This window comes from Melanerpes formicivorus, unplaced genomic scaffold (genome assembly GCF_026170545.1).
Source record: "Melanerpes formicivorus ecotype bairdi unplaced genomic scaffold, bMelFor1.0.p_v2 SCAF_30, whole genome shotgun sequence".
In the NCBI taxonomy this organism is placed as follows: domain Eukaryota; kingdom Metazoa; phylum Chordata; class Aves; order Piciformes; family Picidae; genus Melanerpes; species Melanerpes formicivorus.
Genome location: NW_027142382.1, coordinates 3,017,536 through 3,044,089, shown reverse-complemented (window position 1 = coordinate 3,044,089; position 26,554 = coordinate 3,017,536). Strand labels below are relative to the sequence as shown.

At 43.3% G+C, this 26,554-nt stretch overlaps 1 protein-coding gene across 2 annotated transcripts; it reads right to left on the bottom strand.

Moving 5' to 3' along the window:
* Positions 1-3,520: 3,520 nt before the first annotated feature.
* Positions 3,521-25,664, bottom strand: XK (X-linked Kx blood group antigen, Kell and VPS13A binding protein). 2 transcript variants are annotated; one of them, XM_068155064.1, is made up of 3 exons: positions 25,420-25,664; positions 16,733-16,995; positions 3,521-10,350 (listed from the first exon to the last, which is right to left on the bottom strand). In XM_068155064.1, exons 1-3 carry the CDS (start codon positions 25,662-25,664, stop codon positions 9,524-9,526), a joined length of 1,335 nt encoding a protein of 444 aa, XP_068011165.1. In that variant the 3' UTR covers positions 3,521-9,523. The 2 variants fall into 2 exon arrangements, with proteins under 2 accessions (XP_068011165.1, XP_068011166.1); XM_068155065.1 differs by lacking the exon at positions 25,420-25,664 and adding an exon at positions 20,316-20,410.
* Between the last annotated feature and the right edge of the window lie 890 nt (positions 25,665-26,554).

The window sequence follows — 26,554 nt, the reverse complement described above, 5'->3', positions numbered from 1 at the left end:
AAAAACATGTAGATGTGGCACTTTGGGACACGGTTTAGTTGACAGTTGGACTTGATAATCTTAAAAGCTATTTCCCAATCTTAATGATTGCATGATCTCTGTGTGTCTGCATACACTCTTTGCAGCAGTCCCTGGACTGGTTGTGACAGTGAATCTCTTGTGTATTTGTATGGGGAGAGACCTCATCATTCTGCTCCTCAAGGCATCCTGGTGGAGCATGCAGGGTGGTGGGCAGTAGTAAGCAATGAGGCAGATTTTCCCTTAGATATCTGTTGGGGCACATTGCCATTCATTAGGCTACATGCAGGACTTCTAAAGACACCAGGAAATCTCTGAAATTGTTCTAACAGACCTGTAAAAGCTAAGGAAGAAAACAACCCCCCTGTCTCTAAATCTTAACATTTTGTGTTAAAGATTAATTCATCATTCAGGAACCAGCCCTTTCATGGGGAAATATTTCAGGTGATAACAAATCAGAAACAAGAGTGAAAGACACTGGTGTGAAACTTGGGTAAAATACCAGCAGTCTCAGTTCAGTGGCTGCCATGGCCTACAGGCTCCAGGCAGCAGCTATCTTTTTTTAAGAATGCCACTTCCTCACTCTTGCCCTCAGGCTTCCACTCACATGTCCCACTGCTGACCTTTGCAGCTATATGCTCCATGAGAAATCTGAAAATCTAACAGACTTGACTCATCACAAGCCTTCTGCTGTTAAAAACAGACAAGCTAGGATTTCACTATTGCTCCCCATCTATCACCTGTCTCTCATCTTTGATTCAGAAAAAACAGGTTTTGGAAATGAGTGTCTCTTTACTGCATTTACACAGTGGCTAGAGTTAGATCAGGACTTGACTGTCAGCGTGTTGTAATATTGTATTGCTTGGGTGTATGCACACACACTCAAAAGCCATCACTTCACAGAAGGACCTGTGACCCCAGGTCTAAGCTAAATCTGCAGCATGCTTTATCTGTTGGCTTGCTGGGTTTCCTAGTGTCTGAGTCACAGCAGTGGAAGAAATGGCTTCGATGTAACTACACAGCCATTGATGCATTCTGTGGAAGCTGCTGCTCTGCAAACGAGCTGCTGGGACATGTGCGGAGTGCACGAATCTCCAGCCAGAGTCAGACGCTGTGAAGAACAAAACAACAACATTCCTAAGGAAAACAACCTGCAGAAGCCAGCTCTCCTGACATGCTGGCATCTTTTATAGGGGAATTCTTTTTAGCTTATATATAGGGCTGGATTCTATTGGTTGGATGAGTCAGTGTGAAAGATAAGAAAGGGTATTTAAACAGCTACTTCAAGCAATAGAGGAAGATCAAGGTGTTTAGGGGTTCTGTTAGGGACTTTACTTCTGTTAGCTACTTTTTCTGTTAAGGTCTTTTGGGACTTCTGTTAAGCACACTCTAAAATTCTGTAATGCTGGGGATTCTGCAACGCTGTAATAAGGACTTCTGAGAGTCTCTACTGTCTGCATTTCTGGAATGCTGTTGTGGAGCAATAATGGGGTTTGTGCCTTATCATTAGTCATGCAATTGGCACCCCAGTACTGGGAGTTACTACAGTATTCCAGTATCCCACTTCATGCACAGGAAGAGCTATCCAGGGTGAACACCCTAGTGCCTACACCCTAACTACACAGGTCTGTGTTACTTTATATTGCTGCAGTTTGTCTTATAAAATAGAAAGGAGTGTAGGTTTTTGCTGATTTTTTTTCTCTCTCCCACTCAGCATGAGGGTGACAAGGTCACCAGCTCAGTTAGCAGACACCTGGCAGATGCAACCTCTAGCTCAGTCCTGTTTTTACTGAAGACTTCTAGTTTTCCTTACAATCAATAGAGGGAAAAATGAGAAATGCCAGAGATATCCATCCATTTCTTTGGAAAACTTAACAAAGATACAAATGACACACTGCCTAAACTTTGAACTGGGATGACTTTCTTCCAGGCTTAATTACTATTGGATTAATAGCTACTGAAGCCTGTTTATAGCACTTCATACATACTTATCTACTTCCCTTGTGAAAAACACTTTTAGCCCTTCCAGAGAAACTGTTAAAAATGAAATTGAGTGATTAGATTGTGGATACAAGTTCCACAATATTATCTATTCATTCTCTTTCTTGCTTTCGCGATCTTGTCACATAAGGTTTGATGGCATAACATTATTCTGCTACTCCCAATGCTCAGAATTGCCTGAGAGTTGCAATAGACAGGAGATACCTCAGTTCTTTCTCAGCTGGATTTAGAAATCCTTCTCCCACATAGTCTTCTGCCAGAGCCTAGAGAGCTGTGTCCACCTGGAATTGGAATCAGAGCTTTCAACTGCTAATTACAGCGACCTACAACATTTTCCTTTGTATTCTGGCTCATCAGCCCACCTCGCTGAGACCTTTGCTGCGTGGCAGGTTTGTCAAATCACACACCAATCCTTTGCCAATTTTTCCCATACAGATGTGTTCTGACATGTGCTAAAATTGCATTCAGTTTTCTAGTACACTGGGAATTTCTTGTGACTGAGTGATGAGACCACAGAATGTTTGTGATGTTTTTTCAGTTTTGGATCTCCTATTAGTAAATTTTCCCTTTCACTTGCCAATTTTTTCTTCTGTTTTCTTGCTTGAAGAAACACCTGCTCATTGGACCCTTTAAAGAACAGTGATGCATGGTTTATTAAGATAGCAGCTCAAGCACATAAGCCCTTGATTGCTATAGGGCAAGTGATTTATAGGTGTTGACTAATGGATACCTGCTTGGGGCCCTTGGGGTCTTCAATTTCATTTTGTACCAATGGCAAACTGTGCTTGAAGAGTCAGGTAGCATTGCAGCTGAGTCATTATGATAAGTTTGTGGAACAATACTCTTTATCCTTTTCTGAAATTTGCCTTGCTATCAATCTTTACAGCACAACATCAACATTGTTACTGAGGTCCATGGCAAGGCAGAAGTAATTTGTCACTTCCTATATTCCTTGCCTGTTCCCACCTGATAACCTGTTTCCCCTGCATGGTTTTCACTTTTCTCTTACTCTGAAGTAGCTTGGTTCATTTCTGATGTATGCAGCCAGATCACCATGAGTAACACTTGGCATGTGCAATGTCTTATGCTTCTCTAATCAATTATATTTTACCTTTCTGAGAAGAACAGACATCGATTTTTTTTGGGTGTCACATTTTCTCAGGTGATGGAGAAAGCATGATCCTAGTAGGAACCAGCCAGCCAGTGTTAAAGGCTCTCTGAAGTATTGCACAGATCATTGGTTTTTGTACATGCAGATGGAAGGTAGAATCAGCAAATATGTGCAGCAAATATTATGTCCACGTTACGATTTCTGTTCGGATCATTTGTGATGAGATGCAAAAATCAAAGCAAGTGGCTACATTGTCCTTAGTGGCTGGCTGGGGTTAAATCACAACAGCTCTCCATCTGAATCCATTCCTGATCATTTTCCTGAAAGAATGAGTGTCTGACTAAACCTCTGCACAGACAGGACACATTAAGCAGACAAAAGAGAATTAAGAAGTTTAAATAGGTAAACGTTTATTCCCTGTCACTTTCTTTGCTCTGTCAAAATAGCAACTTAAGCAATTATGAACATGAGGGCACAGAATGTGTTTAAGACAAACTGTTTCTAGTTCATTCAGTCTCACCCTCAGGGCCAAAAAGTTGCAACTGTGATGTTATTCCAGAAGGATCTCAATAAGCAACATCCAACTAACTAGCATCCATTCCCTGCTTAGATGCTTTTAGCTATTAATACTAGCCATGAGTAGAAGTCTTTACATATAGAAGCATTCACACTCGAAAGGGAAGATTTTCATAGCTGAATACAATACTGCACAATTTTATTTCAGGGCCAAGAGATTTTCCTTATGACACTGAGAAATGATATTTTTTTTTTTTAAAGGATAAACCTCTGTTTTATTTCCAGGGTATGAAGTTGTTGTTCATTTAAGGGAGAGATTTGGTAAACTTTCACACTGTCATTTTGAAGCACTTACCTTTCATCTTCATTTTAGTTTTCACAGTATCACAGTATCACAGTATCGCTTAGGTTGGAAAGGACCTTGAGGATCAACGAGTCCAACCTATCAACACAGACCCCATGACTAGACCATGGCACCAAGTGCCACGTCCAATCTCCCCTTGAACGCCTCCAGGGACGATGACTCAACCACCTCCCTGGGCAGCCCGTTCCAATGACGAATGACTCGCTCGGTGAAGAACTTCCTCCTCACCTCGAGTCTAAACCTTCCCTGGCACAGCTTGAGACTGTGTCCCCTTGTTCTGGTGCTGGTAGCCTGGGAGAAGAGGCCAACCCCTTCCTGGCTACAACCACCTTTCAGGTAGCTGTAGAGGGCAATGAGGTCACCCCTGACCCTCCTCTTCTCCAGGCTAAACAATCCCAGCTCCCTCAGCCTCTCCTCATAGGGCTTGTGTTCAAGGCCTCTCACCAGCCTTGTTGCCCTTCTCTGGACACGTTCAAGTGTTTTGATGTCTTTCTTAAACTGAGGGGCCCAGAACTGGACATAGTACTCAAGGTGCAGCCTAACCAAAGCAGAGTACAGGGGCACTATGAACTGAAAGCTAACAGGTTTTTTTACACCTATTTTTCTTGGTTAGTAAGAAATTACAGAATACTTAACATCTCTTACTTTCAGTCCTTCTGTCGCTAGTAAATCAAATATCCATATTTCTACAATGATTCCTGAGTAACTAGACACCAGTCACCTCAACTGCATTTTAAAATAGCAGATTATAGATATCCACCCACTATGATGTTTGGTTTGCAAAATCCTCTTTGCTTTGGTACATAAGCCCTTTGGATAGGCATGATGGAGGGGAAAATAGTTTACTGTTTTAGAATAGGTATTATAAGCTGCTATGGGGAAAAAAAATACATGAACTATTTGAGAATCAAACCAAACCCCCAATATTATTATTATTATTATTATTATTATTATTATTATTATTATTATTATTATTATTATTATTATTACAGCTGATCATAGAATGGCTTCGTCTGGAAGGAACCTCAGAGATCATCTACTCCAATCTCCCCACCATGGGCAGGAACACCTCTCAACTAGACTCAGCTGCTCCAGGCCTCATCCAACCTGATCTTGAACACCCTCAGAGAGGTGGCATCCACAACCTCCCTGGGCAGCCTGTTCCAGAGTCCCACCACCCCTGTACTGAAGAACTTCTTCCTATGATCCAATATAAACCTATTCTCCCTCATCTTAAGACCATTCCCCCTTGTCCTATTGCTAGACACTCCAGCTTTCCTGTAGGATGCCTTCAGGTATCGGAAGGCAGCTATAAGGTCCCTCTGGAACCTTCTCTTCTGCAGTCTGAACAAACCCAGCTCCCTCAACACCAACTAGTCACCAATTCTGAGTCAGGTTGCAGATGCCACTGACTGGCAAACAATCTTTTTTCAAAAAGGTTCATTTAGTTGTTACGTGTTTTTCAAATCTGACAGACCCTTGTCTATTGTAAGAAGGGCCAAAACCTTACTTTAAGTAAGTTGGTCTGCAATCAATGGAACAATACAGGAAGCAGAATGCCCCGCAGAGTCCATACTGCATCCTTTAACTGAAGTGACTCCTCTTACCTCCTGTGATTTTATGCTCTCCTCCTTTCCCTCTGTAACTTTTCATCCCCACAATGTCTAGTCTCCTTTCATGCTAAGGGCAAGAGGTAGTAGGTAAGTGGCTTGCAGAGTGACAGACAACACCTAAAGAACTCACAAATCAATCACAGATTATTCTTCTAACAGGTCTACTTGAAAACATTTCTTCTGCTGTGTGGCAACAGATGACTGTGTGCTAAATAACTTTATCTGAAAGCAGCAGGCTAAGAATGGATACCAACACAACTTAAGGGAGTGTTTCAACATTTTAATTGGAATTGTTTTACAAATATAAAAGAAAACCTGTGTATCAGACCTTGCATACACGTCAATAATCCTATCTGAGCAATCTGTTACACCACTCCGGCCTGCTTTTAACCCATTTTAGCCCTATACCCTTCCACTGAACACATATGCCTCCAGTATTCATAGAGGAGAGTAAAGCCACAGTAAACCTGCAGCATACACCTACATCTTTTGCAGTTAATACTATCCTCTCAGTGCAGCTACTGGGTGTACTGATAACAACACTGTCTAGCCTGTCATTATCCTGAGAAAAACTGCCTCTCCTAGCATTATAGCTGTGGCTGTTTAGATTTCCAGGGCAAAACCCCAATGCGACAGAAAGGAGGTTACCCCTTCTTCCCTCTTCCACTCTCCCCCCACCTAGCAAAAAGGTAGGCAGGGGAAATAAAAGGGTGAACAAAAACTTGGAAAGAAACAAGAAGTTAAGAAAGTAATTTTTACAAAAAAAGGTATTTAGGGAAGAGGAAGATAGAGGTATTAGGGAAAGGGATATATAGATACAGGTATATACAGAACCAAGATGGACGGCAATGGATTCCCTGGGATGCAGGCCCCACCCAAGGTAGCAGATCCAAACACATGGCAGGTAGGCCTGACCACATGGTCAGCAGCTAGCAGAAGCAGCTACCAGGCAGGGAAAGGAAGGCAAGAGAGAGAGAGCCAGGCCTGAAATTGCTCCCCCTTATATAGAGGGTAGGCAGAAAATGGGAAGGGATGAACATGACCCGGAGACCCCTCCCCTGGGAGGTCAGGTTTCCCACCCACCTTAGGGTCCACCCAAAATCTGCCCAGGGGGTCAAGTTTCCATGCATCCACCCCCCAAAGGTCTTAAACCACAACAATAGCACACTTTGAAGAAAAAAAAAAATAAAGGTAAGAAGCTTGTCCTTTATAACACTGATCTTCACAGAGTGCCTTTGTCTCTATGACTCCTCTCATTGTTTCTTTCTACCGTCAACAGCAGCCCAGCAGAGCATCCATACTGTTAAGTAATCTGTACTCCATGCTGTGGTGACACGAGTCACTGCAAAGCCAATAGCCTTCATGTGGAGGGAGTGTTTAAACTCTATTTGGTTAGTTTGCACACCTAAGGCAAAATCATATGACAGTAATACATAAATATCTAGGGTTTTTTTCTTTCTTTAAGTATGCATGCACTTCAAATTGATATAAAAATAGGAAGCAATATGTCACTCTAAAAATATGCACATATAGTAGTCTTCATCATTGGTGTGTGAAATTAAATGGTACTCACTATGTATACATACTAGACTCTTGGCTGTATAACTCTCCCAGTGCTGACTTCACTATAGCCCAAACATTTCACTGGCTGAGGTTTGTGAAGCTTCCACTGTTCCCAAATGGCAAAATCACAACTGCACCATCATTTACAGCATCCAAAGTCTGCTTTAAGTACAAAGTATGTCTGCATATGAAGCCACTTTTCTTTTTCCAAAGACCAAGATTTCAGATCTAGGTTTGCCTGTAAATAAGCAACAACCATAATTCCCCGATTATTGATAAGTAACCAACTATATCCAAGTCAGATACTATGTTTTAGTTCGGAACACCTGAAAATTTGGCTTTGTGTGCTGAACTCTGGAGGTTCGGAAGCAAGGGTTACATTCTCACTTGCTCCTTTACCTCACTACTGAAAAAAAAATAATCTTAAATACTCTTCTACATCTAGAAAAATACAGAGAGATACTATACTGTACTTCTACATACAAAAGTACAGAGAAATACTGTAGTGTCTATAAGGAGTCACTTCACTATTCTGTGCTCCTCAGGGAGAGAAACTGAGGTGTTTGGTGTCTTTCTCAGGTATGTGAGGTACATTTCCATGTGAAACTCAAGCCAAAAGTTCACATTACCACACACCAACAATTTAATGAGATCTACATACACACACCACACGCAAACATGTATTAAGCAAAATAGAAAACAATAATTCCATTATAAAACTGATGTATGAAAACATTAATTTACAGTTCAATAAATAAATAAACCCAGCTTAGCTCTTAGCAGCATTGCACATGACACATTTTGCTATAAATTACTTCAGACCTGAACTTGAGACGCTTCTAATACAATGATGCTGATGTCATCCCTACTGAAGAACTTCACATCCTCCACAATGACAGGATGGAGGCTAAGCTTAGGACACTAGTAGGTGTTTTGGGTCACAAATTGCTTGCTAGCAGTCATAATGTGTAATATCCAAAAGAAATTCAACATACTAACCAAAGAAAGTGCAAAAGCTTTCAATTAAGTTTTGCAAATACAGGTGGGTTTGTGCATTTCCACTAAATTCTTGGGTGTTCATCTTAAAGCTTTCTCAGCAACTGAGAAAATACAGAAACACTTATTTGTGTTGATACAGTGCATAGAAGAAAGAGTAAACCACTTCCATTTCCTCTTCCTGTGATACTTCTGAGGTAAAGAAGTCAGAGGGTTTTGAACTACTTTATAAAACTAACCATAACACATCACAGCCTCCATAAGGACTCAAGTGTCTTCTATCCCTACACAAGTCACTGAATTGCCTGAGTGGGGTGGTTATCAACTCCCTGACAAGCAGGCTGTAGTGTTCATCTCTTCAGCCATCTAAAAGAGAGACATCTAAAAGAGAGACATCTAAAAGAGAGACTAAGTGTCAAGGCTTCTGGTTAACACTGACTGAGTAATAGGCCTCCAGAGAATGACTGCTATTGCATGCCTTAGAGGACATTTAAAGACCGGTTGAATTGCTTCCTGGAGATATCCTCTGGAGAGCACCTATGTGACTAGCTCACGCTATCTGCCCAAGTCCTAGGTATTTAAAGTTCCAGAACGTGAACACCATCCTAACACCAGAACATCACAAATTATCAGATAAACGATCATGTCAGAAAAATGAGCTATTCCAGAACATCACAATGAATGTGTTAAATTTCATTCCCTTACTAACAAGCAGCAAATATGGAGGGTAGAACAGTGCAAAGCCAATAACCAACCTCTCTGTCTTCAGTAACAGTCACAGTTCAGTATTAATAGTGGCTAATTGGCTGTTTCTTGGCAACCTAGAGTACAGTGCATGGTAGAAGTCCAATTCTTATACCACAGAGAGAAGTATTATTCCATTACACTGATTAGAGTGGAAAAAAAGTCTGCAGTTTGATCAGAGCAGACCAGAGCTACAGTCTATACATAGTGAAGTTCTATGGTCTGTTTCCATGCTAAGGGTGGCATGCCATTATGACATCCTATCTGAAATAAAATGCACTTCCTTCCGTGCTCAGATTTCCTGAGTAAGATGAGCATCAGGCTAGTGTTTGAAAGATGATTTCAAAACAAGCACAGGATAATAAACTCTGAAACAGAAGGCTACAAAAAAATGACCACTCTCCTTACACAAACACACACAGAGATAGGCATACTCTGACACTAAGTTTTCCACAAAGGTATGCTTGTCAGTTGTCATGCAGTGCTACACCTGCAAGAAGGAAAAAACCCATCCACAAGACACAACGTCCAAGATACACAACGTTTCCAGCAGGTGATCTGCCACCTTCCAAAGGCACCGACTCGCCTCCAGTTGTACTAGGCATTGGAAGAAACACTCTGATGAGGATTCCCCTTTTGAGAATCTATTGTCTTGCTACTTCCCCAGGCTTCATCAGTATGTTCAGGAGATTTCACCTCTGCCTTGTCCATCAGTATGGTGGATTTGGGAGGCTTGCAAACAAAGCAGAGAAATTTGAAACACGACAGCAAACCTTCAGATACGCTGGATGAGAAAAGCTTTTTGCACGGATGGCAGAACTGGTAGAACACCAACATGAAGAGGATAGCCATGCAGTAGCTTATCAGGAGCTGCAAGACTAACAAGGGGGCGCAGACATACAAGTAGATATCGGTTTTATAGATGTACCACATCAGCAGGAGGAAGGCGTTCTCGATGAACCGCAGCATGTAATACACAGTCAGGCGGTACCAGTTTTGGGATTTGTTAATTAAGTCAGGATCATTGAGCTTCACCTGCACTGCAGACCAGCAGAACATGTTAATGCCAGCATATAGGAAGGTGAGAAGGCACAAGACGATGGTAGTGCCAACCCTGCTCAATGCTTTCTCTATGTTCTCTGGAAATGGAGACTTGCTTTGCCAGAAGAGAATCCATGGGTAGAAGAAAAATCCAAAGAAATTCACTAGGACAACAGGGAGAATCCAGATTTGGAGTACAGAACTGAAAAGGACCAACACTGTAACCCGTGTAGCAATCTCAAAGCTTCGCCACATGAATATGCAGAGGTAGGCAACCGGTTTCACGCTGACATCATAATCATCATACTTAATCTTAATAGCCAGGATGTTGCAGCGTAAGGCACCATATACAATTGACAGGAGAGAAAGGACCATAAAAACACCTACAAAGAGAAGAGACAAGTCAGGACCTTCAGCTTAGCAGCAGTTAAAGACATTGCATCAGTGTAGTGCAGATGTAGCTGTCTTCACAAGACTCCCGGGGACCCCCAGCAGGCTATAATGCCAAAAAATTGCCACTCTTTGGATATTTCTGGGTTCTCACTCTAAACCTATCTCTTATTTTGTTCTGTATTTGTAACTTTTCCAAGTAGGTAAAAAGGCATTTAACAGTCACAAGTGTTTCTCCCTCCTCCCCTTGCCAAGAGCTGTTTGTACAATCACTGTCCTTGGTAATTATACAGCTCTCTCCTAGGAGTATCCAAGTTGCTCCCAAACTCTCACAGTACTCCACAACACAGGGGTGCTACTTCCCCTCTGCACAGATGAAAAAAAGCAAAAGAGAAGCTGAAATTTTGGAGTAACTTGGGCAAGCAGATAACTCAGTGCTTGTGAAGGTCTATGTCAAAGCAAATTGTCTAAGCTCTCAGTAAAGTTCAGGGATGAATCCCAAAATTGAAAGCCAGAGCAATTTAAACCCAGAACCATCTGCACTTCCTCTGCCTGTGTAGAGAGAGATTTGTTTACTTGTGTTTTCCTGTGTATCTGCAGTCTTTGTACATCTATCTGTATCAAACATTTAAATATATGACTCTTTCCAAAGATGTTTTTAAAGTCAGATCAACTTTCAGCATCTCTCACCTACCCAGAATCGCTCATGTGAAGTTTTATGGCATTTCAATTCTGCAGAAAGCAAAGGCAAAAGCCAGGTGTTACCTGGCTTTCCCTCAAGATGGAGTCACCATCTCTGGGGGTGTTCCAATGGTGTGGGGACCTGGCACTTAGGGACATGGTTTAGTGTTGAGTGCTCAGTACTGGGTCAAAGGTTAGAATGGATGATCTTTGAGGTCTCTTCCAATCAGATACAACCTGTGCTTCCGTGATCTCCAGGGCTTTAACTCATTTCTAGGTGTGAGGAGACAGGTGGAGATTCAAAATGTTCCCGGGGCTGTTTGGGTTTAGTCTCTGATGTGTCTGGAGCTTGGATAAGCTGGCAGCAGAAGCTGTGTTCTTACTCCATCTACTTGCAACCCACTGCAACTACATCATTAGCCTGGAACACAGTCATCCTTGGGGTAAAACCAATCCCAAGGTTTTAACCAACAGCCCATGGGTCTTGGAGACCCTCAGGCTGTTTTCCTGGGATTCTGAAAGAACTCAGAGGAAGGGCAGCCTGGACAGGGCCTGAACACTTCCATCTAGAGGTATGGCTACTTGGAGATGATTCAGAACGATACAAGGAGGCGACTGAAAGGCCTATACCATTCAATTTGTTATGCATGGAGTGTTTTAGATATCCTCTTTAAGCTGCATTGCCTCAAACCTTTGAAAGAGGCATTTCTCCACTGATAGAAACCAGATGAGGCTAATTCTGGATTACTACAGTAGTCAAGTCCTCCTCTCCCAAAAGCTTAGTACTGCCACCAAACCTTCAGTTCACATATCACTTTTAAGTCTGAGAGAAAAAAAGGTTTAAAGTAGTCATGAAGGGAAATGTGGACAGGTGACATTGTTGCTTTTACTCATCCTGAGCAGATAAAGAAAATAAAATGTAAAGGGCAAAGTATGTTCCCATGGAACAGTCCCAAATTCCCTAACAGTCCCTATAAAAGCAGTATTTCTCCTCTTCCTACTCACAGAAGGCTGTACTTCTCTTACAAATCAGAGGTGCACACTCTCAGAGTCATTGAGGGAGGCACTGATTGTTGGGTTTTACTACGTCTTCAGTCTTTTCAAGACCTGGTCTTCTCCCCTATGAAGAAAGACTGAGAACCCTGTGGCTGTTTAGTCTTGAGAAGACTGAGAGGGGATCTGATCAATGTGTGTCAATATCTGAGGGGTGGGTGTCAAGTGGAGGGGGCCAAGCTGTTTTCAGTGGTGCACAGTAATAAGACAAGGAACAACAGGTTCAAGCTTGAACATAAAAGGTTTCACCTGAGCATGAGGAGAAGCTTCTATACAGTGAGGGTGACAGAGCCCTGGAACAGGCTGCCCAGGGAGGTTGTGGAATCTCCTTCTCTGGAGACTTTCAAAACCTGCCTGGATGCATTGGTGATCCTTTGACAGCTTTTGACAGCGGGGTTGGACTTGATATCTCTGGAGGTCCTTTGCAATCTCTAATATTCTGTGATATTACTGAAATCTTACATTCATTTGAAGAATGGTAAGTTATCTATTACATATATTATAGCTTTCTGAACTGATAATCAGAACTATTGAAAAAATAAAGGCACTTGGTTTTGTGCAAGATACCTAGCTACAAGGTTTTGTGCCTTAATTTTGACAGTTGTGTTGAATTATTAACACTCAAAGTATGTTTTTAATACTCAAAGTATCTTATCCAAACAATGAGAAAAGTATTCTGCAGTCAGAACTTAATGACTTGAGGAGAAGCAACTGTAGAAGCATCTCATGGTGTCTACTGAGATCCAGTCATGAACATCAGAAAGGTGACACTGTGAATATTAGTAAGTTGGAAAAAAAATCATAAACCCCAAACTTGTTGCTGCTATACATTTTTATTGTAGAAGTAACTTTTTCAGCAGAATAGTTTTATTTTTAAATAGTAGGAAATCTGCCTTTTGAGATATTTGACCCCTGCAAGCAACACTCAAAAAAGAGGTACTGTAGAAGTACAAAACCTTTCATCTTACAAAAAGGTCACTCTTAGGGGAAGCAGATCTTCCACATCCACTACTGCACACTGAGAAATGGCCCTTTTTCAAGGCCACACAACCCCCACCTCCATGCAGCTGTCTTTTTTTTTTTTTTTCAAATTAATTAATGCTAACTTGAGTCTTTTTAGGGCCTCTGCACTTTTCACTTCTCCAGGTGGTACTACCAAAGTGAAGGAGATCCTGATACCTGCCCTATAGTGTGTAAGTGTATCTGAGCTTGATGCCAGCTACCTCTTTGAAGCAAGGTTATAGCTGGCTTTAAGGTAATACATGACACCAACAGACACTGAAGTATTTACTACAGGGTGGAGCCCAGATGTGCAGGCGAGGTCTTGGCTTTTGCTCTGGAAGTGGCAATTACATACAGTAACAGCTTTTGCTCTGGAAGTGGCTTTTCATACAGTAACAAGTTAGGAATTTCTTCACAGTTAGGCTGTAACCAAAGAAAGAGCTGAGTGTCTAGAACTAGGATTGGCATTACGCTGTTACACATGGGTTTCCAGTGCTGCACTTCATACAAGAACATTCTATACATTGCATGCTAAACAGTCACCAAACCTTTATGTCTTTCATCACTAACCCTAGAGGCTTTGTCCTGATTTTACAACTCTCTATTACTCTCTCTACCAACCTTTGAATTTTGGAGAATGCCAGACACTGGCAAAAATCTGATCATCCAGAAGAAAACATCCAGAGAAATTACTGGATGTTATGAAATACACAAGAAAGAAGCAGCATGGCTGTGGCTGACAAAGGGTTAGGCAAGGATGCATGCTCTTTTCAGGACTGTTCAATTCAATTCAGGACTGCTCAGTTCAATACTGGAAGCAATAATGAATTTCAAACAGATCTGAAAGTGCCAAACCATGCTATATAACATGATGGTAAACAGATTTAGGTTCACAGATGACACTGATCTCATTACCACTGACTAAGCATGACTTACATGGAATCACAGACAGGCTAGTATAGGAATCCAGAACAATAAGAGACTGATGAGGAGACAAGACACAAAACATGGTAATCAGAATACAAGAAGAGGAGAGTAATTATTAAAACAGAGACAAAGAGTGTGCACTTTGGAGGAGAAGTGTCAAAGAGGGAAGTTGAAGACATCCAAAGCATGGAAGAAGAGCTAGACTGGCTGTTAAGTCACTTTGATGATGCTACAAGATAAAAAGGCTGAAGTCATGTTCCAGTACCTCAGAATCTCTACGTACACACAACAAGCAAAAAGAAAAAATGTTGCTGCATATCATTATCATTTACTCTAGAGGCTGAATAATACTGGTGGACAAAAGATAGGCTGCAGAAATATGCTGGCTAAAGAGATTGCAGAAAATGTCAGTATTTCAGAAGGTAAAGCACACGTAAGAGGAATGGGGTTAGGACTCTTGGTTTTCTTACAAAGGAACAGACATTCCCATTGCTCCTAAATCACTGATTAAGAAAAAAAACAATCAAACCCAACACCACCACCAAACCCTCCCCCCTCCCCCCCCCCCCCCCCATCTTAAAATTATATCTGCTATGAGATAGCTTCTGTGAGACATGAGAGAACTACTGCATTTGCTGGTTTGGTCACTGAACTCCCTCATGAGTCAGTTTATCTCTGCTTGTTTAACTTTTACACAGAAGGTCACTTACCAGCCTGTGATTCAGAATTTATCTCAGCAGTCACTGGTAGAAGTCAGAAGTAACAGAGCATTACAAATTATTATTAACTGTGCTGTTATCTAATCCCATGGCAATCATGCCCAACAAGGTCAACAGTGGTACCAGAAGGAATGAAATAAAAAGGTGGTGGCCTTTCTCAAGCAAATCCCATCAGCAGCCAAGTGATTGGAAATTTTGCTAATTGCAAAGTTCAGGAAGGGATTCAGCTGTTTTTTTCCTCGTCCCATGCTACAGATGTCATGGTTATGTGAAGAGCCTACCTTAGCTGTCAAGTACTTAGTGTCAGGAGAAATGTCTTTCAAGTAACTACTGTTATGACCATAAACAAGAACTTCTGTATAAAGACCTTAATCTGTTTTAATATCCTTATGTGCTGACTCACCCTTTGGTATACTAAATTTTCCCATTCTCTGAGTTGAGGGGAGAACCCAGACATTATTATAAAGGCTTCTCAAAAAAACCCCTTAGTTCCTTACCTTGGTACACTGCCAACCAAAGTACCAAAACCAAAGAAAGCTATGAGATTTGTAATGTGTCACCCTAGCCTCAGCCTTCCTAGCTGTGAAGCTGATGAAGACCCCTGGCCTCTCTGGGCTTCAGAGATAACAAGAGCTATTTTGTATTTCAACAGACACACACCTCTAAGTTTACACAGGTGTCAGAGTCCTTTCTTACACCAAAAGGTTGTTTGTCCTACTGCTAGGTGAAATAAATTCTTCATTTAGTAGCCAGACAGCAAATCAAGGGGTTTGTTTGGGGATTTTTTTGTTGATTGTTTGTTTGTTTTTTAAAGGAGCACATCAGGTAACAGGATGCAGAGTCCCACGGTGACAGAGATGTGGTGCATCAGTTCTTGCGAAAGGTTAAACAGCTTGGGTCCAGAGATAAGATGGCCAAATTTGCTTACTAGCTTATTGAGTCCTGCCTTCTGGTTCCAGATTCATAGCCTGGCAGATATCCTCAGTCCATATTCAGATCTGCACTGCTGAAAGTACACCTTCCTTTATGCAGCATGGCAAAGCATGCTCTGCTCTAGACCCCAAGGAATTTTCCAGAAAGTTTGTTCAAAATCCCAAACAGAACAGAGGTAATTTCCGCCCCCGCCTCCTGAAGACAGCTTGCCCTCTCCAGCTGCCTCCCACACACGCCAAAATGGCCACTTTAGCAGATTAATGTTTTTATAGCAACCCAAGTATGCCTCAGGAAGTGTCACAGACTGAACCATGATGACATAAACTTGAGAGCAGTATCACCATCATAAGCTGTCAGGGAGATTAAATCTATTGCAACACAGAATCATAAAATCATAGAGTTGTCAGGGTTGGAAAGGACCTCAAGGATTATCTAGTTCTAACCCCCCTACCACCGCCAGGGACACCTCACACTAGATCAGGTTGCTCAGAGCCACATCCAGCCTGGCCTTAAAAACCTCCAGGGACGAGGCATCTACTACTTCCCTGGGCAACCTGTTCCAGTGTCTCACCACCCTTGTGGCAAAGAACTTCTTCCTAACATCTCATCTGAATCTACCCACTTCTGGTTTTGCTCCATTCCCCCTAGTCCTATCACTTTCTAATATTCTAAAAAGTCCCTCCCCAGCTTTCTTGTAGGCCACCTTAAGTTACTGGAAGGCCACAAGAAGGTCTCCTCAGAGCCTTCTCTGCTCCAGACTGAACAGCCCCAACTCTCAGTCTGCCTCCCCAGGAGAGGAGCTCCAACCCTCTGATCATCCTTGTGGCCCTTCTCTGGACACATTCCAGCACATCCATATCTTTGTTGTAATAAGGGGCTCCAGAACTGGACACAGAACTCCAGGTAGGGTCTCACCAGAGTGGCATAGAGGGGAAGAATCATCTCCCTCGACCTGCTGGCTACATGTTTAGTTCTTGTCCAGGGCAGCTACACCTGACTGCTGACCTTTCTCCTCTCCCTCCCACCAAAATATGGAGGTGATAATAACAGCTGTACCTACTTCTGGCAGCGGTGATCTCCTGCTGCAGGACGCAGATGTAGAGCTGGAGCGTGAGCTGGGGCGCTGAGCCGAGGAAGGCCTGAATCACAGACGCCCTGCTGAACGCAGACCTGTGCGTGCACAGCTTGCCTTCAGCCTGGCCCACTTCTTTCTCAATTTCTTCTGAGTATCCATCCTTGGGCATCTGCCTCTTCTTTGTAATGCTGACATAGGGTTCCTCAACTCTGCCAGCGTGGAAGTAAATGTAAAAGACTTCCACACACCTACAAGCAAATCAGCAAATTGAGTAACAGGGAAATACATTAAAAGAAAGACAAAGGTCTTACCACTCCATGGTATTTTAAGTCATCATGTACTAAGCCACTTATACACAGGGCAGTCTGTGCATTTTCTCCTGCTAGCAAATTTGGAATATGGCATATTTCACTCTGTAAAACATGAACTATACAGGACTAGACAGCTAGACTCTGGCAGTGCCCTTTGGGCTGCTTGTAGTATTTGGACATGGGAGGATGTTTGGTTGTTTCCTATAAGCTGTCCTTGCCCTTTGCTGTCCTATTAAAGTCCTTAAACTACTCATCCACTACTGTGTTCATATACTCCTAGCCCAGAACTCAAGTTGGAGGTGTTTCCTTAGATTCTCATGCCTTTCTCTTCTTGTTATCCACACAACTGTGACATGCTAATGGGACATGGCAACAAACCCACTTTTGCCTTAAATGAAACATCTCAAGACATTGGAGAGAAGCTCAAGGGTAGGAGTGGGTGCACACACCTCATGACCAGATGGACTCTAACCCTGGCTTTACCAAGCAAAGGCCCAAAACACAAGTAAAAAGCCATAGCAGCAGTAATGAAAGCAAGGAATCTGCTTCACAAAGTGAGGCAGAAAGAAGAGTAAAGGAAAACACCATTTCTGTCACATTGTGAAGGGGCCTAAAAAATACAGGATATGCTGTGGAGGAGCCCATGCACAGCAGGACCACAAGGGCTAAAAACAAAACCCTCAAAAACCCAAACCCAGAGCAGACACAACCTGTTTTCTCTTTTATGCCTAACAGTAGTATAAGCTTCAGGAAGAAAAATAATTGTAGTGTGAGCAGAACAGGTGAGGGCTGGTTTCCAGCCCAGAGTGAAGCTTTGGGAGGAGAAACCCCCACTGCAAAGGCAACCCATGGCACCAGGTCCGATCACTTCTCTCAGTGTCTGAGACACATGGCATCTTCTTTCACAGGCATCATTCTGTGATGAAGACTGAGCTGTTGTCTTTCCTTCCATAGTGCCTGCCGGGGTTCATCTCCTCCACCTGGTAGCCTGGTAGGTAATACTTGCTGGAACGCAGCATCTCCAGGTCTCTGACAGGTCGGATTTGGCCAATGAGTTTTTTTAATGTAACAAATAAGGCTTATCTTCTGTTTAAAATATCTCATGATGCAAAACAATAAACCTGTGCTTGCTTGAGACTTTGAACTCCTGTTTCCCACCCAGTTTGATTTTTTTTCCACCAATTGCCAAGTCAGAGTCTATCACAGCCTTTTAGTAAAAAGCTAAAAGACCAAACTGTAAAGCAACACTGATAAAAACTCAGATAGAAGCACACTGATTTTTGTTTTAGTAAGTTTTGTTTCATTTTCTCCCCTAACTGGACCCTGAGCAAGTTTCACCTACTCTACATGGAGAGCAGTTTTAGGATCCTTAAATCACTAGGCTCCAGGTATGCTACTATTACCACTAAGCTATTCATAGTGCCTGGTGTGCTGGATGCTTCATTCACAGTGATGACTTTCTATTTTCCTCTTGTTCACCTTCTCAGTCCCTGCTGGTCACATTCCATGTGAATGAATCCACACAGCCAAACATAAAGCGTGAAAAGTTAATAAACTACAACAGGTTATGAAGCTAACAGAGGTTCTGAAACCAATAAATTGATTTTAAGCCAAAAGGAAGATCCCAGGACAGTTTTGTCTTGCTTAGTATTCACAGCCATCCATTCATCCTGAGCTGAGAGCAAGGCTGAAGCTATTACAGAAAATGAGATCTCATCATCAGCCTCCAAAGTCTTGCTGTGTGTGATTATAAAAATATACACTCTAGGGACCCATCCAACAAATATGCAGCAATCCCATAAAAGAGATGGGAAGATTCATAAGACTACTGAGGAGAGCAAATATGGTAATCAATGAAATGTCGGGTTTGGAGCAAGCATTTGATTTGTATTTATCAGCTAGGTATGATTTAGCAGTATATTGTTTGTGATGGTAAGTAATGACCATATAGAAAAGCAAACATAATGTGAAATGGTCTCATGAGTAAACCTTAGAGACAAAGGGGATTTTTACCTGTACAAGAGAGTACTAAAAATTGTGTGTACAAGCACTCAGATTACATTATTAATGATGTCTATCTTCTCCCAAGCCCTGCCTGCCCATCCCATGCAAGAGTGTCTATGGAGGCCATCCATGCCTTCACAAATAGCTCAAGACTCTGCATGTTGCCACTGCTCAAGCAACTTCTCCAGACAGCAGCAGTCTGGCAGTTGATAAACTGGAAAGAAAGAGCACCAATCTAAATGTAATCGATCTTAAGAGGGGCATAGGCACTTGAAGAACCATCCACGTGAGAAGGGTTCAGAACAGTGATGAAGAATCAATTCAGATCACGTACCTGTGCCAGGCTATAACTTTGCCAGCAAAGTGCATTATGAAGGGTTGGGCATCCTGTCTTTAAATCACAGTATCACAGTATCACCAAGGTTGGAAGAGACCTCGAGGATCATCGAGTCCAACCTGTCACCACAGACCCATGACTAGACCATGACTAAATGATCTGGCTTGTTCTTTTTTAGCAGGAAACACAACTAAAAGACAATGATAGAAGGTGATTGCTTCAAGCATCCAGAGTTACAAACCCTGCTACAGAACTGGAAATTCCCCAGCAGCCCTAGGTGCTCACTGCTCTGCTCTGGAGGAACAGAATGGGAGATTCCCAACTTTGCACAAGCCCTCTTCTGCAAAGCAGTGATGTCAGGGCCTTTTCAAGAGATCCTCACGTGGCATCAACAGAAGACATGCAGTTGGCTAGTTTCCCTGCATGTGAAGCAATAAGAGTTGCAGCATGGGCTCTGAAGGAACTAAAGTTACTCTGAAGAAAAGGAATGTCAGATCTACTGTCTACAGTGAAAGTTCAAAGGTAAGGTTCTGCTTCCTCCCCTGCTGACAAATCCTGGCATAGAGAAGAGCTATCTATGCCTTTTCAAGGATCCTGATGGTGTCTACGAAGAATGATTCAGAAGCAAGCAATGATTCAGTAGGAGGAATAATCCTATCCTTATGTGCCTGCAGAGAGCAAGGACCTCATCGCCTCTTTTAATCACGGATGTGTGGGATTTAAATACCGGCAAAATAACAGTGGTGTGAAGAGGAAGGAGGCAATGGAAACAGGCAGCTTTGCACAGCCAACCAACGTTTCAAGAGCTATCCACACATGCTCACTGCAAATGCCGAAGCAGATTTCTCTAATGACTCATTTTTCAGTAATTCCTTTCCTTTAGAGAAGTGTGCAAAAGTCCTGCAGACTTACTTACCTGTGCCACACAAAGATTTGTTCCTCACTCATTGTTCTACCTTCCATCTGCACTGACTTTTCTGCTCATCACATCTCCATCACCTAAAACACTGGCTCAAGAATAAAGAAAGAAAAAAAAAAGGGGGAAAAAAAAAAAGAGAAGAAAAAAAAAAAAAAGAAGGAAAAAAGAAAAGCCTGAAGAGGGTCTAGGCACATTCTTTGCTTCTGGGATGGAAATCCCAGAGGGAGATGCATCAACAGCTGTAAAGTCCAGAGCTAGCAGAATCTCCTACAGTACGGTCTGCTAATGGAAGTCCTACAAGAAAGACAGAGTTTTATACCTGTTCTACTCTGAGCTACAAAGCAAGTCACTAGGTAAGAGAGGCTACCCATGAGAGACAGTGCTTCTGCATGTGAATGAAGCATTATCTGCACTGTTATAGCTTATTAGATTTAAAAGCACAGAATGAGATGCCCAAAATATTAATGACTCTATTAACTTCAGTCTATGGGTGTTTTGTTTGGGGTTTGGTTTGGTTTGGTTGTTTGGGTTTTGGTGTGGTTTGTTGTTGTTGTTTTTGTTGTTAGGGGTTTTTTAACTTCCTGTAGTCAAAGAGTCTAATTTTGGCTGTGGCAGCAACTCCTTTGGCAGTTTGATGAAAACTTCCTACTGCATCTGCTTTGCTGTTGTACTACATAGTACACAGACAAATGTAATTGTTTCTCCTTATGCCTTGAAAAACAAAGCCTGAACCCTTTAAAAAAAAAAAGTCTATTGTTTATATCCTTGTCCCATCAAAATCTGAGGAAAACAGTCATTAGTGTTTTATACAGAGGCCTGTTAGATTGGCTTTCAGTTTTTTCCCAGGAGAAGTTCATCACCCTGCAGACAGAGCCATCTCTTCATCGCATGTTCTGTGTAAAGCAGAATGTCTAGGCCTACATTCAGCTAACAGCACTAGGGATGGTAGCTGCAAAGACTTAGCTTTGCTCTCCATGCACCTGGTATCTGAAGAAAGCACTGTCAAGTTCATTACAGCCCCTTCTGGATTATGCAATCTCACTATTGTCTTCAGAGAGTAAGGAACCACCAAAACCAGCTCACAGAATCACTCAGGTTGGAAGAGACCCCTGGGATCCTCAAGTCCAACCATTGACCCTAGTCTACAAAGTTTACCCTAGTTGATTAGGTGGTGTTGGATGATAGGTTGGACACGATGATCTTGAAGGTCTCTTCCAACCTGGTTTATTCTATTCTTCTCTTCCAACCTGGTTTATTCTATTCTATTCTAAACCATAATTTCAAGTACCACATCTAAACGACCTTTAAACACATCCAGAATTGGTGACTCAACCAACTCCCTGGGCAGCCTATACCAGTGTCTGACCATTCTTTCTGTGAAAAAAAACCAAAAGACTTCCTCATGTCCAGTCTACATGTATGTAAACATAAGGTACAATGCCACCACCACCCCCAGCTCATGACTGTAAGCCCTGACTCTTCAAGTCAGCTTGCTGGAAACCCACACTCCTCACTTCAGCTCCTGACTTACTCATTGCTTGCAGAATAGCCAAGGCAAGCAAGTTAACAGGAGTCTCTCTGGCACGCTTTATTAAGAGCTGTTTGCACTTTGAACATATTCCTCAGTGCAGAGTGCCACACTACAAAAATACATCCAGTTATTATTTAGTGGGATTGTAGCAGCACCTAAAACCTCAAGACAATGTCCACGTCTCAAGTGCTGTCCAAAGGAACAGGGAACTAAGAGACAGTCTTGGCTCAGAAGCAGTCAATAATTAGCCAAAAAGCTCATCATAGCCTTGTCTAATGAAAAGAAAAATGTAGTGAACCTCTCATTGACATTAGTTATCATCTCAAGTCAATTTGGTTTTTTGTGTAATAAATTAATTTCCATGGTAAAATAATTTCCTTTAAAAAAGAAAAAAAGAGAGATAAAATATCCAAATACAGTTTGTAAGCATCCAGACAAACTGGTGTACTCACAAGGCAAGGTGATGACCTGAAATGCTGCAGGAATACACCTCAGTGCCCAGAAACCTGCAGTCACTTTGTTCAGCCACCTCTCTGCATAATCTCTGGCATGACTAAACCCTGGGGATGAGAGCCAGGCCACTAAGGCAGGCAGGAATTTTACTCTACAAATTGCTCTTCATTTACACTCTTTGGGAGTGGGAGAATTAATTTTAAAAGGGTGCATTAACAGTACTCTCCCAATGCAGCAGAAGTCCTCTCCTGGCAGTGGGATGATTCCTAATTTTAGTGCTTCCAGTGGCAGCAGCAGGACAGCAAGTGCCTCCTGAACAGGTGGAGAGTGGGTGTTTGGAGAAGGTGGTGGTATGCAAGAAGGTTTTATAAGAGAATGTAGTTTTTTTTTCCCCCTCTGTCACAGAGAAGATCTAAAATAGGCTGGATCATTTGGCTTGCAAAGCTAAATACCCTCCTTCCCTGCCAAGGTATTTCCATACCATTTCCCAACATTTAAACTTAGCATTTTAAGGGGGAAAAAAATGTCTATCTCTAAAGATGATGAAGAAAACCCACAGAGCATACATGGACTGTCTGTAATGTAGTGCACTGATATCTGAGTAGCTGAATTTGAACAGAGAAATAATAACCACGTCACAAACCCAACAGAGTTGATTAAAAAGTGTTCTCTGCCTTCAAGCCAGTGAAGCAGGCTGCCCTCTCCTGAAACACATCCACTCAGTCTAAAGGCTCTAAGATTTCTCTCTGATGCTGCCAACAGACAGAGCCTGGGGCAGTTCTACTGTCTATGTGTTCTATTTGACCTAATTTGACCCAGTTTGACCAGCTCTCTCTAAAAAGCCCTGTCCTGTGCCAGTGAGGTGTAAGAGAGCTTGAACACACAGGATGGAGTGAGGCTTCACACCAGGGAAGCCGATGACTAACAGTAGCATGACTCTCTGATGCAAAGGAGCTGAGTTTTGTCTAAAAGGATGAGACCAAATGACTCTAGGGACAACGGTCCTTTTCAGCTTACAATGGCTAAAGCCACAAAATGACAGTGAAGTGATGATACAGCCAAAAAATACTTTGACTCCTAGCTCTCACTTCACACTTGTTTGTATTCCAATCAACACAGGATAGAAAGCCTCCTGTGCAAAGTAGGGAAGGGCAAACTATTTCGTGGGCTGAAAACACTTCAGTTTCTACAGTGCAAATCCACCCCTGACAGGAAGCAATTGGTTTTCTCTTCTGAAAGATGCAACAATGTTTAACAGCAGTGGGTAGGAAGGCAAGGAAGAATAAAACAAAAAGACCTTTAACATCCATCTCAGATCAATGACTTCACCTTCCAACACTTCTGTACTGCATTCTACAGACACATTTCCTTGAATCTCAAGAGAGATTATTTTCTGTGAAACTTTCACAGGACAACAGCATGTTAAGGGTTAGAAGGGACCTCAGGAGATCAAGTCCAACCCCACCTTTCTCTCTTTAATTTGTGGAGTTCTTCAAGCCTTTTGCAATAAACAAGTTTTTCACGTGGCATGAACATATTACCCTCTTTTTAATTAGTGATTACAGTTCTCTATATCCTGGGTCTAGAGAGAAGTTAATATGCATGGCTTCATACTGCCTAAATGATCCCGTGGGGACTGTGGCACCCACACTGCAGCACGATGGAGAGGAGTGGGCTTCTGTATGCCCGCTAGTCTGACATCAGTAACTGCAGCTGGAAGCCTGCCAGCACAGCAGAAAGCGTGTTCTGCACAAGATGAGCCTTGTGTTGTAAACAGATAAACTAAATGTTGAGAAGAAAAGTGAAATCATGCCTGGTGGTTAAGGTCAAAGCAGACGTCTGTCTCTTCCAGATAACTAGAAAGAAAAATCCTCTAATTTGTTGTTGCTTATGTTCTTTGTTTGCTTCTTCCCATCTTGCAGAGTGACATGACATTCTTCCCTTGTCTGACATGAAGAAACTGATTTGGAATGATGGAAGTAACAAACATAATTTTTCTTTGGATAGTTGCATTCTCTTTGGTTCTACTCCTTATTCTGCAAAGAATGTGGAAGTGTTTTCATCTTCCCTTTTCGAAAGTCAGAGCTCTTCAAGAACTTAAAACTGTTAAGCCATAGCATCAATCTCTTTAAAATACTGTCCTGGGTTTTAAACAAGTATTAACAAAACAAAACAGAAGGCCCAGTCGTAGCTACTGATGAATTCAATGTTTTCTAAGCATAAGATGTTTTGTAACATCCAAACAGTTCATCCTTACTAGTGGGAATACATCTTCCATTTCCAAACTGTCCAGGAATTTCAAAAAGCTGCGGGTACCTCTGCATCACCTCTACTATAAAAATACTTTTTGAAGAAAATATTTTAACATAATTTTAAAATGCAAGCTCCCAGCAAACATTTTGTTGTGAGGTCGCACCACCTCTGTAACTTTTCACGTCTCTTTTTTCCTAAGGGCATTTTGAGTCAGAAGTTGAACTGAAATGGAAAAATCTCCCAAGCAATTCGGGACACAAAGGTCACTCCTGGCAAGAAGAGACAAACTAAATCATTACCAGTATTTCCAAGATGCAGAGATCGGATGGATACTATTATTGCATTAAAGTAGCAGCTGAGTGAGTCTTCCTTTCTCTCTTGGAAGTAATCTCAGAGTGAAGTGATACAGGTAAACCAGCAGCGATCAGACACAATCATTTGCAATAGACAGAAAATAAGCGCAGGCAATCCCTCCAGGAGGGAGTGAGCTCTGCTTGGCTGCCCGCGGGAGCACAGCCTGCCCGCCACCTGCCTCTCAGGAGGTGCTCAACCTATTTTCTCCAACGCCAAGTGCCCGCTGAAGGTCAGAGAGCACCACGCCCCTCCCTGTGCTCCTGCCTAAAGGCATTTACACAAGAAATTATTCCTCCCGCAGCTTCAGAAATAAAACTAGCAAGGACCCGATGGTGGCTAACCCCGGTGCCGAGCAGCGGCGGCTGCCCCCGGGCGCGGTCGCGCCTCACGGCACAAAGGCCGGGGCGCTCCAGGTGCCCCTTGATGACCCCGCGGCCGCCCCCCGAGCTCACCCCACGCCGTACTCGCTGAGGAGGGCAGGGGTGGCGGAGCGGGGCGGGACTCACCGACCTGACGAGGGGCCCCAGCTGCAGGAGGTGCAGCAGCAGCACCAGCGGGCGGTCACGGCTGACGTCGCGATGGATGAAGACCAAGCTGAGCTGCACCAGCGCGCAGGGCAGGAGGGCGAAGAGCAGCGTCAGCCACTGCCACATGCGGTCCCCCGCAGCGTGGTACGCCCCGCTCAGGCACAACGCGGCCACTGTCTCGGCCACGAAGAGGACGAGAGAGACAAGGACGGAGCCCGGGAATTTCATCTCCACCTGTCCCGCACCGCCACCCGCGGGGCGCGTTTTCGCCGCGCCGCAGCCGCCCCACGCCCGCCGCGCCCCAGCCCGGCCCGCCCAACAGCCGCTGAGGCGCGCTGAACAGCGGCGCCCGCTAGGGGGAGCCGCCGGCACAACCATCGCGCTCGCCGCTCCCGCTCGCCGCCGCCTTCGCCCCTGAGCGGCCCAGCGAGGGCGCCCAGGGGTCGGCGAAGCCCCGCCAGCCGCGACCCCGCTGCGAATGTTGTGGCTTGATGCCGGCTGCAGTGAGAGCGGGGCGTACCTGGAAGAATACCACCGGCGGCGCCCCCCTCACGGCGCCTCTTTTGGCCATGAGATACGAACTGAGCCTGAAAGGGGGGGGGGGGGGGGAATTTTCGTTGGAAAGGTGGAAACTGTTCTTAAGCGGGAGCTCGGCAGGGCTGGAGAAACAGCCTGAAAGGAGGTGGCAAGGGCAACGTCAAGCAGCTGAAAGAAAATAATCCTATGCAGCAATGAGGACTGAGGGACAGCTCATAAACGAAAAAACACCAAACAACCCATCAAACTAAAAACCAACCCCCCAAAACCACAAAAAAATGCAGAAAGGGAGCAGAATCCTGGTAAATCTCCCCTGATGCACTTAGTTCCATGACCTCCCCACCAGACTAACGAGCCTGCTAGCAGAGGCGCCCTTTTACCACTTTGTCATGCGGATCTTACCTTTGCTTGTCATGCCTGTTCCTTGAGATGTTCCCAGGATGACAAAACCCAAAGCCCTGCTGACACCAGCTGTTGTGCAGTAGCACTTGCCTATTGTCCCTGGGCAAAGCTTTCCCCTTCACCTACGAGAGCAAGAAGACCACCCCATGCCTATCTCCTTTGCCACCGGAGCTCTAGAA

Coding starts and splice junctions, on each gene's coding strand:
- XK (XM_068155064.1), bottom strand. CDS start 25,664: ATGAAATTCCCGGGCTCCGTCCTTGTCTCTCTCGTCCTCTTCGTGGCC. Junction 16,996..25,419: donor CAGCTGGGGCCCCTCGTCAG/GTCGGTGAGTCC, acceptor ATTTGCTTGTAG/GTGTGTGGAAGTCTTTTACA. Junction 10,351..16,732: donor GGAGATCACCGCTGCCAGAA/GTAGGTACAGCT, acceptor TTCTCTTTGTAG/GTGTTTTTATGGTCCTTTCT.